Source organism: Lepidochelys kempii, chromosome 2, assembly GCF_965140265.1.
Source record: "Lepidochelys kempii isolate rLepKem1 chromosome 2, rLepKem1.hap2, whole genome shotgun sequence".
Classification (NCBI taxonomy): domain Eukaryota; kingdom Metazoa; phylum Chordata; order Testudines; family Cheloniidae; genus Lepidochelys; species Lepidochelys kempii.
In genome coordinates, this window is record NC_133257.1 from 112,794,581 (window position 1) to 112,808,600 (window position 14,020).

The 14,020-nt window shown below is 39.8% G+C and overlaps 1 protein-coding gene across 2 annotated transcripts in view; it reads left to right on the plus strand.

The window, feature by feature from the left end:
- The window catches only part of CAP2 (cyclase associated actin cytoskeleton regulatory protein 2), an 87,610-nt gene extending 77,006 nt beyond the window's left edge, over positions 1–10,604 (plus strand). For both annotated transcript variants that reach the window (XM_073331989.1, XM_073331990.1), the window contains 6 exons: positions 521–710; positions 1,732–1,907; positions 3,298–3,421; positions 3,644–3,726; positions 6,565–6,705; positions 8,523–10,604. In XM_073331989.1, coding sequence (XP_073188090.1) covers positions 521–710; positions 1,732–1,907; positions 3,298–3,421; positions 3,644–3,726; positions 6,565–6,705; positions 8,523–8,606 — 798 coding nt within the window. In that variant the 3' untranslated portion in view covers positions 8,607–10,604. The remainder of the gene's footprint in view (positions 1–520; positions 711–1,731; positions 1,908–3,297; positions 3,422–3,643; positions 3,727–6,564; positions 6,706–8,522) is intronic.
- The last annotated feature ends 3,416 nt before the right edge of the window (positions 10,605–14,020 follow it).

Below are 14,020 nucleotides of genomic sequence, written 5' to 3' on the forward strand. Positions count from 1 at the left end.
ATGACTGCACCTGGAGCTATTATGTTAGAAACATATAGAAATTTTAAAAAATAAAAAGCAGTCAAATCAGAATTCTGAAATATAGTGTTGAATTTAACAGCCTGAGTCACCACAACCTTACACCACATTGCAAAGTATATTCAAAATCTGAAGGGTAGCATTTCATGCCCACTTTGCATATGTATAACTGGCTGGGCAAGTTCCACCCTATTATTCATTGTGTTATCTTCACTGGAGATTAGAGTGAAATGCTTTTTTATTTGTCTGGCCTATACTGAATGTACATCATTCCGGGGTTTATTTTATCTGGATATTTGGGGAAAGAAGAAATTTTCTTCCTTACACTATGAATCTTTCTTAATATGTAAGTTCATTCATTAGTGCCAGCAATTTTTCCCAAGCCCACTGCTGGCCGAAGTCCAACTCCCAGCAGCATTCAAGTATGAAAAGAGTAAGATTCCATAATAGAGGGTTTTTGAAAAACTGTATTAAACATATTTTCCATCTCTCCCACACATAGGGCCCAACTGCATCAACAGCATCTGTGTTGTCTACTCTAACAAGTGGGCAGTGCCTCCCACCACCCCCACCTCCACCGCTGCCCCCAGGACCTCCTCCTGTCTTCGATACAGAAAGTGGAAAGGATGAAGCAACCACATCTCGCTCAGCCTTGTTTGCCCAGCTTAACCAGGGAGAGGCAATTACCAAAGGTTAGAGGAAAATAGTTCAACTTGTCACTCTTCAGCCAACTGATACTAGCTACCACTATATGTATTTAGCCAAATTCTCCCTTTAGTCACATCTATACGGCCCAAAGCCAGTATATTTTTAAGCTTGGAAGCCTAAATTTAGGCATCTAAATCCATATTGAGGCACCCAAATAAATAGCGTGATTTTCAGAGATACTGAGCCCTGGCAGCTCCCATTGAATAAGTAGGATCTCATAGGTACTCAGCACCTTTGAATTTCCTGTCACTTATTTAGATCCCTCAGTGTGAATTTGGGTACCTTATTATAGGCATCCAAGTTTGACACTTTGGGTCCTGTTGACTTCAGTGGCAGTGCCCAGATGTCACTGAGACTAGAATTTGTCCACTCTGCATTTTCTGCATACACTGATTTGTACTGAGACATTGGTTTAGATAAGCAGGTACCGATTGCTATACCACTGTATAATGTTGTTGTAAAAGTACACCTAAATAAAGCTATTAAGCTTTTCTTAATAAAACTGAGGACAGTCTTAATTAGTGTACACAGTTTTGAGTTGAAATATACACAGTACAGTAAAGTTCAGTCTTTGGCCCTAGGTATTCTGAGGATGGGTGCATTACAATCAGATTAGCTAGAGAATCTAATTTTCACAGATGAACCTATAAAATGAATGGAGTGGCGGCATGCACAGCTGATGACAGATATAGTGAACCTTTAGATTTGTGAACAGAGAGATGCCAATAGACATTGCTGAGCTTATCTGTGAAGACATAATGCCAGCCCATTCACAGTAAAAGAACCTTTATTTAAAAGTATGAGGCCAGACAGTTCCCTTTTGGCTAAATACCTAAAGAAGCATAAAAGTGTGTTGGGCATTTTAATACAATTGTAATCAAACTAGCTATGGTATTCTCTTCCCTGTTTTAATATTAACCTCCCTAGGGGCCTAATGCTGTGAGAGAGACTTAGTCATATCAACACCTCTTTGTTTGTTTATTTATTTATTTATTTATTTATTAGGGCTACGACATGTCTCAGATGACCAGAAGACCCATAAGAATCCCAATCTACGTGCTCAGGGTCTGCCAGTTCGTTCTCCTACAAAAAGCCATACTCCGAGTCCCACTTCTCCCAAAAATTCTCCTCAGCAGAGCCATTCTCCTTTGTTAGAACTAGAGGGAAAGAAATGGAGAGTGGTAAGTTCAGCTCACATCGCCCATATATACACACACGTACTTCTGCCTGGAACATCCCCAGAGGGATTGTACCTGCCTGAGGCACAATCTCTCCAGTGCTCCTCTGGGGGCACAGTGGCTCTGCACTGTCCCATCTAGCCACAGCTTAGTCCTTAATATTCTTGTGAGATTTACAGCTTTTTCATTTGTTGGTGAGAATAGTATGAGAATTTACCTGAACTGGACAATACTCTTATAAGATTCAGAACCAATATTTTAGTTCTTAACTCTGTCAAAAAGTCCCTCAGAAGGAAACCCACAGAGAACTCCAATTGAGTAAGGTCCCATTGTGCAAGCCATTCTTACGTATGAGAGATATAGTTGTTGTGACACAATGGAAGTTCTCATTTATTAGCCAGTGGGAGCACCTCTATCTAGATACTCATATAATCACAATATCATAGTATTTACAAATAGAAAGAACAATAGTTCTCCATCTTCTTTCCCAGCCCATAGAAGGAATAGCTTGATTCGTTTAGTTTTGGAGGGGGTATGTGTGGTTTTTTGCATGTGCATGCAACTTATTGAATGGAAAGTTGTGTTGTTTATAAGGGTGGGGAAGACAAGACATGATTTAGTCAGTTGGTAGCTTACATAGGCCCTTGTTTGCATGGGTCACAGTGTGCATGAGGGACAGCCATTGTTTACATGGGTTGTGCTATGCTAGTGTTAGAATATTCCAGGTACTCTCACTGAGACAGGAAAGTGCAGTAAAGGCAAAACATGGGAGAGCCCCTGTGTACATGCTAAGTAGACCAGCATTTTACTATGAATTCTGTTTTACTATGCTGGGACACGCAGTGTGTAGCTTACATACCTCAACTCTCCCATTGAAATCAATTGGAAGTCTTGTGCGCAAAATGGGCCCTCAGTGTCTTACAAATAGAAAGGAAGGTCTTCATGCACTACTCCTTATTGGATACTGCCTTGCTCACACCTAACCCTAATGAATTATATAACAGTACGCACCAACAACTTGTTCTATTCCTGAAGGTGCCTACTTGTTCTAAAATTGGGTGGTAACCAAGCAACAACTTCACTGAGATAGTTTTAAATAGTTGAGTGTATAAGAACCTAGTACCAAAATAAACATTTTTTGGTCTTGGTCAGTGTTAAGATCTTCACAACACAGACACTTCAGCTCTAAATCATGCACACACAGCACTGAATATGTGCCCTCATAAACCCAATCAGTTAGACTTATCACAGGCTGAGATAAGTGAGAATCTTTTTTCCTCCCCATTCTCTTTCTATGTGAAGATGCAATGTCTGGAATAAGTTGTGCTTAAAGTCTACCTTATTGCTGCCTTATTAAAGATAGTGAAACCAGTATATGCGTTTTTTAAAACAGGAATACCAAGAGGATAAGAACGACCTTGTTATTACTGATACTGAACTCAAGCAAGTGGCTTACATTTTTAAATGCAACAAATCTACACTACAAATGAAAGGAAAAATAAATTCCATTACAATTGGTGAGTGGACAGTCTCACATATGAGCTTTGGGGCAGTAAGTCCTGGAAAGATTTGCACATGCAGGTAACTTTATTGACATGAATAGTCCTGTGTAAAGTTACTCACACGTGTAAGTCATTGCAGGATTGAAGCATTTTAGTTTTTAATGTGGTCATGTGATTTTTTTTTTAAAAAGATCTTTTTATTTTGCCTTCATTCGTTTCGGGTTTGTTTGTTTGTAGACAACTGCAGAAAGTTTGGCCTTGTGTTTGACAACGTCGTGGGTATCGTGGAAGTGATCAATTCCAGGGATATTCAGATTCAGGTAAACATCCAATTAGACAAGAAGAAGAAAAGAACCAACAACTTCAAAGTGGTATTTGACTACTAGAGATAATTTCAGCTTCCCTGGAGTATACAAAAAAAATGTATATTTCCAAAAATTACCTTTTAGATGCACTAAATTCTTCTAACTTGTCTAGAAAAAGATTGAGAGTTACTATTGTTTTTGCCTTTGAGTTTTCAAGTGCCACTGATCGTGGCTTCCTGTCGAGAACACCTTTCCTTAATGTTCTGGTGCTGTAGTTGAGATCAGCAGAGGTATTTTCTGATAGTCTGGGAACTTTTACTTCTGGGGAGTGGTGGTCAGGTTCTCTCAATGAACGGTCCCCAGGTTTGGACTCCATGCATCCTGGTCCATCAGTGTCGGAGTTTGACAAAGCTTCATGGCATAGTGCCACTCATTTGCCTAATTGGTGCTAAAGTCAAGAAGGTGGTTGTGAGGCTCAGCTAATTTTCTCACACTGAGGATGTTGGGTAGATTTTCAAATGGCACCTAACTCCCAATGACTTTAATTGAGTACTAGGTGCTGAGCCCTTGACAGTCTACCCTGTTAGCAACAGAATGGAATTGAAATGGCTTCTCCAGCTTTGCTGGGAGAAGGGCAAACAATGGCTTTTCTTTAAAATATCAATACAAAATAAAACCGCTGAAACACTCATCAGCTCATATCCTGCCATCCGTCTTGAGGCTCACATTCCTCACTGAAATCAGTGGGGTCTTCTATTTACATGTAGATGGGCAGATACAGCACAGTGAGTGACATTAATAATGGGGAATACTGTACCATGCTTCAGAAATGTGGGTCAAAGCCACCACAGGGAGAGGAACAGCAAGATATTTTGTATCTTTTAAATGTTAAACAAGTGAATGCTATTATTACTAGCTACTTGTCTACTTCTGAACATTTACCAATAATTTTATTGGTAATCACTACATTTCCTTTTGCGGGAAAGAGGCAGTTGGGAGAGAGAAAAGGGCATGATTATTTAAGAAATAGTGATCTTTTTTTCAATAAATAGAGGATTTTGATTGTTAGCGCTAGAACTATTCACCAAAGCTGAAAAGTCTATACACAATGAATAGGAACACCACGTCTCGTTAAAATTCAAGTAAAGGGGAAATATATTTGCTAAAATCAAAATGCCTTTGATGATTCAGGCTTCATGAATGTTGCATAAGATTTCAGTGCCTTATAGCGTGGCTGGTCTTGCACTTAAGAAAAGCATGAGTCAGGCTGAACAACAACTGCTTGAAGCAGGCTGCTGTCTTCTTTCTAAGGGTTTGATCCTGCAAGGTGCTGAGCACCTGAACTCTGTCAGCACTTTGCAGGTTTGGTCATATGAATGATATGTTAATGTAACAGATCAATGGAATTCACCAAGCAGATCTTGCCATAAACAGCAATAATAGTGCAATGCTCTTGGCTCTTGACCCCCACCAGTATAACTATTTACCGATTATTTTCCCTGCTGGGTTAATATTTGTCAAATAAAATACCCCCCCAGGCATACCATATGATCCATACAGGAGCATACTTTCGACTCAATGGAGCTCCATTAAAGTCAACCTAGAGAAAGTGCTCCACTTGCACAGACTAGCTATAGAATCAAGGCCGTGGCCGCTGAACACGCTGTGTGTATCAGCATGTTGTTCAGGAACTGAATCTAAAATGTATTCGCGCGAATGATGCGAGAAAACACTCCTTTTTATTTACATGGGAATATATATATATATATACCCTGCTGCTGCTGTTTTATGACCCTAACTAACCTCTGTCCTTTTGATATCTTGGCAATCATATACCATGGGGCTCTAGTTACTGCTTTTTATTTATTTATTTATTTTTTTGCAGGGCAAGGGGTGGAGAGAAGGGGATTCTTACTGACAAACAGTGACTCAACCACTTTGCCTTGTGGAGTTGTTTACAGCCCCACAGATGCAAAGAGGAGCTGGCTCATTTCCTCTTCTCGCCTCAAGTAAATCTTGCACTTGCTTTCAACCTGACTTAAAGAAATGTCTGTTTAATTTAAATTGTAATCAATTTCAATACACTTTTAGAGCTGTACCATTGCTGGCAGGGGAAGAAAAAAAAATCCTTTTTTTATTATGTGCTGCAGTACCTCAGAGACCCGTCAGGCTGCAGAATGTTTTAAGCAGAAACTTGTGGATCATCTCTCTAGTGAAGGAGTATTTGCAGTCAGAAAAGGAGGACTTGTGGCCCCTTAGAGACTAACACATTTATTTGAGCATTAGCTTTCGTGAGCTTTCTGTAGCTCACGAAAGCTCATGCTCAAATAAATGGGTTAGTCTCTAAGGTGCCACAAGTCCTCCTTTTCTTTTTGCGAATACAGACTAACACGGCTGCTCCTCTGAAACCTGTCATTATTTGCAGTCAGTCACTCTGTGTGTGGGGGGGATCTGTTTCCCCATAAGTCCCACTGATGTACATGCAAGTTATGCACTAGTACTGGTGGGAGTGTGTGTGGATCCCATCATCTTATCCCCTTTGGTAAAGAGGGCCAAGGGGTGGAGACCGTGTGTATGTGTGTGGGAGTGAGAGGCTTGTTGTTTAAAAGTTGATGTTTTAGAACTTCAGGGCTAGAAAATAACATTTAATATAGTTAAACAGTAGCAGCCTTCCCACCATCCATTAATTGGTCCATGCCAGTATGTTTAAATCCCCAAATGTAAATGCCGCTGCCATACATCAGAGTTTGGTGGCCAAAGCTAGGCTCAGCAGGTGGATAGGGTTTTTGTTATTAACTGTTACTTTCACTGACGCAGTGGCATTTGGTATTAGGTACATTTATTGTTCTTCAGGTGATGGGGAAAGTGCCAACCATTTCGATTAACAAGACAGAAGGCTGCCACATATACCTCAGTGAAGATTCATTAGACTGTGAGATTGTGAGTGCCAAGTCATCTGAAATGAACATTCTCATCCCCCTAAATGGAGATTACGTAAGTGGAATATTTTTAAAGACTCAGTTTTTCTCCCTCTTTTAATCTGTGTAGTGATTAGCCTTTCATATTACGAGGCAAGTAGGAGTTAAAGTGCCACAATTCCCCCTCCCCCAGCAAGGTCTGATTCAAACCACAGAAATAAATCCTCTTTCATATACCAATAGTCTCAGCTACAATCCATCAAAGAACACCTTTTCCTGGGGTGCAAAGTAATTCCGTACATTAAAAGAGCCGTTATCTCCTTCCGTTGTGATGGAAAATAATTCAGTGTCTCCTATGTCACTTTAGTCTCTGGCCTGTGTGAAACAGATTTCTAACTTCAGTTTCCTGCCACATATTATAAGAACATCAACTCAAAGGTCAAGAAATGCCAGTGTTAAGGTCAACATCATCACATATTAATTCTCAAATAATACAGTGTATTTTTAAATACAAGCTTTTGGTACGTGTATAGTTTCTTGTAGTACTTTCTGCGCATGCCAGACAGAGTCCAGGAAAGCATCCGATGAAGTGAGCTGTAGCTCACGAAAGCTCATGCTCAAATAAATTGGTTAGTCTCTAAGGTGCCACAAGTCCTCCTTTTCTTTTGATTCATACATAAGGGGCACGTTACCTGAAGCAAGGGCTCTGACTCTTCTACTGAGGTTCTCATACTATACTTAGGACTGCAGTATCTCAGCACCTCCTGTGAAGCTGTTCCTCATTCACTGCATGCAATACAGTAGCAGGATATCATATAATTAGGCTGTGTTGTAATACATACACACAAAGGGGCAGGGTTAAAGTTGTGTATGCAACTTTACTGAGGGCTTAACCAGGCTACCTTAACTTTCTCTTAATATTTTTGTGCGGGAATTTCATTGGCGAGTTTTTTGTTAATTAAAAAAAAAAAAAGCCTAAATGTTCAGCAGTGATTAGTGGTCCTGGGTGCCCAACTTCCAACACCTTAAAAGGGCCTCATTTTCAGAGGACGGTTGCTAAGCACTTTCTGAAAATCAGGCCCCTTTGAACATGTCTCGAGCTGGGTACCCAAAATCACTAGTCATTTAAGAAAATATAAGTCTACTGCAGGGTCTGAGGAAAGGAGCCCTCTCTTCCACATCTTAGGAGCATCATACAATTTTTACCCTACAAGGTGTGCAGCACCTGAGGCCAGGGATCCAGCAGAGTTCACAGGTGCACACTGAATGAGCTAAGGACTCCCGTGAAGTCCTGCAATATTGACTGTACATAGTGTGTCTTTTGGAATGCTTCACTGTTAAAGTGGTAATGTGACAGTGTTTTTGTTAACATGCACCTTTGTTCATCCACCTAAGACTGGTGAACAATTATCTTGAGATCTGAGATTACATCTGCCACCAAATTCTGGGGATTGACCATGGGTTTTGCTCTGTAGGATATCACTTTTCTCTTTAAAATTCCTGTTAGTCTTGTTACTACCTTACCAAGTTTACTGGTATTTACCAAGTTTTCTTTTCTACATTCCCATCCAGTTAGCTTGACTGCCTGCTAATGGAGTCCATAGTCTTTTTTGAAACAAGTTATATTGATGTAGTTTGCCCAAATAATGAGGAAAGGGGGCTGTTACAAACTAGCACATGAACAAAGCTAAGTGAATTATGGTAATAATGAGCTTGTTTTCTGTGTGACATTGAAACAGTTTCCTGCGCGTAATGAAGAAGGCCTCTTTGTAATCCAGGCATGTCTGAGTTATAAATGCCTTGTCAATCATGCAGCACTAATAGTATTCCATCAGTTTTTATAAGATATCCACTGTTTATCTAACAATCATTGTTGCTCTTTCCATTTACCAGAAAGAATTTCCTGTTCCTGAACAGTTTAAGACAGCATGGGATGGATCTAAGTTGGTCACTGAACCTGCAGAGATTGTAGGTTAACTTCCTAATGCCATACAGCACCCGCTGACCACGATCTCAGACCAAGGTCAGCCTAAATAAAACAGCAACATAAAGAACTAGAAGTAACAGTAGCTTATACTGCTGTAGTAGGTCTTCAAACAGCAGCTCTGTACACTAGAAACAATGACATGTCTGGCACGCTTTTATTAGGCATTCTGATATTTTTAAAGTTTCCACACAGTTTGCGTTCATTTACGGTTTTGATTCTACATGATGTCATGTGAACATAAGGGATTTTTAAAAAAAAATACTCCATTCGCGTTATTGGCTATTACACTGCACACAATAAGCCAAAATATTGCATGATATATATACTTTGTTATAATCATGTTTCAGTGCATTCCTTTTCATGTTTCTGCTAGTCAAAAATAATCTTAAAACCATTAAGATGTTTATTTTACCTTTTAGACAATTCATGTATGATGCGGTGAACATGTACCTTTAGGAAATGTGTGATTCTTGTAGATCTGTTCTAATAATCATGGGGATTTTTAAGACACAAAAGTACAATTTTCAGCAATACATTTTGCCAGTGGAATATAAAAACAGGATATTTTAATCAAACATTTTTCTAATATGTATATGTAGAGTATCCCTCAGCTTTCAGTTTACACAGACCTGTTGTATCCCTTTTGGTTGTAAATTATTAATCCTAATATCTTCTAGAAAACGTTATTTAATGTTCAGCATATCATCTGAAGGTTTTTCACTTCTCTGATTTCTTTTGTGTTCCTTTATTTGGGGTTGGGGGGGCAGGAATTGGGTTTTTTTGTTTTTCTTCACACAGTACTGCACAGCCTGCTCTAAAAATTGAGGGCAGGTCTACACCAGTGGTTCTCAAACTTTTGTACTGGTGACCCTTTTCACACAGCAAGCCTCTGAGTGTGACCCCCCCTTATAAATTAAAAACACTTTTAATTATATTTAACACCATTATAAATGCTGGAGGCAAAGCGGGGTTTAGGGTGGAGGCTGACAGCTCGCGATCCCCCCATGTAATAACCTCACGACCGACCCCCAGTTTGAGAACCCCTGGTCTACACTACATCCAGGATCATTGCTCTGAGATCGATCCACTGGTGGTCAATTTAGCGAAAACCCGCCAAATCAACAGCAGATCGCTCTGCAGTCGACCCCTGTACTCTACCACCAATGAGAAGAGTAAGGTAAGTTGATGGGAGAGTTTCTTCTGTTGAAATCCCCCCACCCCCACCCCCGCAGTGTAGACCCCACAGTAACTTGACCTAAGGTACGTTGACTGCAGCTACGTTATTCACGTAGCTGGAGTTGCGTAGCGTAGGTCGATTTTCCATGGTAGTGTAGACATAGCCTGAGATAGGGTTGTTTTATGATTTGGGCACATGCTAAGTGTCAGGTGCCCTATAACTGGTTTCCTTGCTGATTTTGGTTCTCTAAAGTATTCTATTGTATAAGCTGTCTGTTGGGGATGTAATCCCAGGGTTTTGCTTGGTTTTTTTAGTCACTTGCAAGATTTGCATACTAATCTTCAAATATGTCCATAAATAAAAGCCATAGATGTATTCCATATGAATTCTGAACCCAAATTAAAGGGACTCTTTCTTGTTTAAGACCCTTGATTCTATGTTACAGTTCTTATTTACATGCTTTTTCAACACTAAGGTGGCGTGTGCTATACATTTTACGATTTCAGCGTGTAGTACTCAACATTCAGCATACATTTTTGATCACTTGTAATCCTTTGTAAGAGTGAATTCATGGTTATATGCTTGGAAAGCTAGTTACAGGATATACATTGTGCCTCCTGCACCTTTTCAGAATACATCGATTCCTTCAGGTTTAAGGTATCTGATTGTACTGCAACCAATAGTGCTCACACAATAAGGTTTTATTATCTGATGTTTTATCTGTATGTATAGTGTTGTGGCTTTAGTACATAGCATTTTTCAACGGTAAACCTATTCTGAAATAAAAAAAGGAGTCTGTACTTGGTTTAAATACAGCGAGTTCAGAGTGCACTTCATTTAAGTGTTTTCATCCATTTTCCTAAATGCCATTTCAAAAGGTCTGAATGAGGGGAGGCAGCTCTTACTCCCTGCAGTTGACCGACTGTCTCTTGTACATCATATCCCACCCACCCTCCTCCCAGAGAATAGCTTGGATATAACATATTAGTGATAATGGGCAGACGTGCAGTTTCAAAATTAAAGCCTTAGTGGCAACCACAGAACTTCAGAGGCCCTTACTTTAAATAATTGCAATATATAACATCACTCTCTCTTTTTGGAGCACCTCTATGTGCTGTAGGGTATGTCCTGGAAATGACCATGTTCAAGTGGGAGTCACTGAAACTTTGTTTCTAGTCTCAGCTCTGCCACTAACTCACTGTGGGCCCTTGGGCACGACCCTTTTGGTCGGATTGTCAGAGGTGCACAGCATAGCACCATCCACTAGTTGTGCAATGTATTTCACCTGGATGTAGAGCACATACCTAAAGGAACGGGTAGCCGGTGTAGGTCATGACCGAACAGTTTATTAACATTAATTACACTAATAATTCCTGCAGTAAAACAATCATACATTGGAACATTCTAAACCTGAGCCACTGACTTCTCTTCTAATACTGCATCTGATATTGATATTATATATGTCATCACTCAGCAATGTGATGCCAACCAACCCTTTGGACTGCTGAAGCAAAACAAGTGTTGAATACTCAATAACAACAGGAAGCAGATATACAGCTCTGACTTATAGTAGGCAGGCAAATAATTTCAAAATATCCCAGTGAGGAACCAGGATACTGATTCTCCCCTGAAATAAGTGGCAGTTTGAGGGGCAGTATACTTGTATAACTTTTCTCCTAAATATTTGCAGGGAAAACACCACTGTGGTACAGCTTTCTCCCTGTGGATTATGTTCCTGCAAATGGTTTACAAATATTGCAGAAAAGGCACTTCTAAGAAATTATCGTATTAACTGTTGATATCAGATACATGTGCCCTTGCTACACTTTTTTAAAAGTGCAGTTTAGCTTCCTTGCCATGCACTGTCATGTAGGATGGGCTGCCCCCTGCCCTACAACGGAAACCCATCTTTAATGTATCTACAGGACATGAAGGAAGAGGATCTTTTTAAAAAAAATCCCAGCTTCTGACTCCACTTAATACACATCTGTGCATAGTTGCCTCTAAAGAATAATCCTCTACTGAAAATCATATATAAAATCATGTTGGTCAAGATATGTAGATACCTACATCCTTCAGGCATTTTGCATAATGACGATCTGATGAACTGTGCCAACTTTAATCGATTGTCTGCAAGTTTGATCTACACTTAATGCCTTCCCCTGTTCTGTTGCAGCCCTAATGTGTGAAGATTGTTGTGTATTATCATGTACCGATTCCAGCGATCTGTGTCCAAGTCACACCCTAATTGTGCTTTTCTGCCCCAAAATTGTGGTTATTCTCCAAACTAATTGTTGCACCAATTTAAATTGTACAGCATCACACTAGCTAGAACCCACTTGGGTGCATACAATGATCTTGAGAGAACAATTATTTAAACATGTGTGCTATCTGTGGGGATAATTGTGGCACCTAGGACAGTTATCACCTTTTTGAAGAAGAATTACACAATCAATTCATCTGATGAAGTGAGCTGTAGCCCACGAAAGCTTATGCGCAAATAAATTTGTTAGGCTCTAAGGTGCCACAAGTCCTCCTTTTCTTTTTGCAGATACAGACTAACATGGCTGCTACTCTAAAACAATCAACGTAGTGTGATTTTCATGAAGTTTTGTACCCACATAAATATTGGAAATAATGCAGGGAACAGGCCCTTTTGAACTTTAAAGCCTTTATTCTCAATGTTGTCATTCTCTGTATATTTTTGTTTGTTAATGGAAAGAGATGGGAGTTATCAGGTGGCCAAAATAGCAGCTTCTAATTTTAGTGGCTGAAGAGTTGTAGCTTTATGAGTGAAGAGTCAGCCTTGTATCCAAGGTAATAAATACAGGATACAAGATTGTATCTTCTAAACACATCTCAACTTCTTTTCATCAGTGTAATTATAGATAAATGTAACTATTATAATTTTACTCCTAGAGACAATATCTAGACTCTGGAACCACAGGTTAAAATCCTTCTGGCATCACTTCCGCCCTTTATCTTTCCAAGGTGTATAAACTGAGCACCATAAGTCATTTACTGTATATGTCCTTCTTTATTATTATCATACCTTCCCTGAGGGCCTGTCTGCTTTGCATGGATCTTAGAGATCCTAGGACACTTTCCACAACATTAGGGGGTCGCTTCATTGTTCTTAGCCAAAAGTGTCCCTTCTCCACACTGTTGTGCTGTTTGTTCGCTGGCCGCTGCCAGCCACACCAAAGGTGACTGCATTTCAGTGATACTGTATGTATGTGGCCAAAAGGACACGTGCAATGTGTGTTCCCAAATAATGAAAATAATTACTGCAGAATAAAAAAGTTCGCATGTAATGATGTTAGAATGATCGAGTTTGTAGAAAACCACAAAATAATAAAGGTTTCATACTGTGGGGCAACATCCCATATCCCGTATGAAGTTCATCACCCTTTGTTGACACTACGGGTTTGTCTACACTGGCACTTTACAGCGCTGCAACTTTCTCACTCAGGGGCATGAAAAAACACCTCCCTGAGCGCTGCAGGTTTCAGCGCTGCAAGGCGCCAGTGTAGACAGTGCCCCAGCGCTGGGAGCTGCGCCCCTCGTGAGGTGGGAGCTGTGCCACGAATACACAGCTGCAGCACTTTAACGTTGCCAGTGTAGACCAGCCCTTAGCCTTTGTCTCTACTGCCTTGCACTTTGTGTAGTATTTGGGCCTACAGAGCCTGCTCTTGCCAAATTAAAAACATGAGTTTTTCCATGGATTTTAATGGCATCAGGATCAGACCTTAAGGGATATGCAGTTCTAGAAATAATCCCAACATTATATAATAGAATCTGGGCCAATTTTTGATACGGACTGATGTGAAAGCAGAAACTCAGGTAGTAAATACAGTAATTCCCCAACCGTTATCAAGAAATGGTGAATTGGCCCTTTGTTTCATATTATCTTAAAAAGGAAACTGTAAAAATCCTGATTTATTTAATCATACCTGTCATTAAAAATATAGGAAAACATAAGAGATTGTAAGTATTGAGGTACTGACCCTATATATCCACCAGGTGGCAGAAAACTATTGTGGTGCAAGAAAATCCAAGCTGTTTTGGTAATCAGACAATGTAGGAACTATACTATTTATACAGAATACATGTACTAATTTAGAATTGCAGCTAATCTAGGAATTAGGAAAGTTTACACTCCAAAAACGAGGCCAAATTTACATTGTTAAAAACAAGAAAAGATTATTTGATTCTGAAAATGATCGT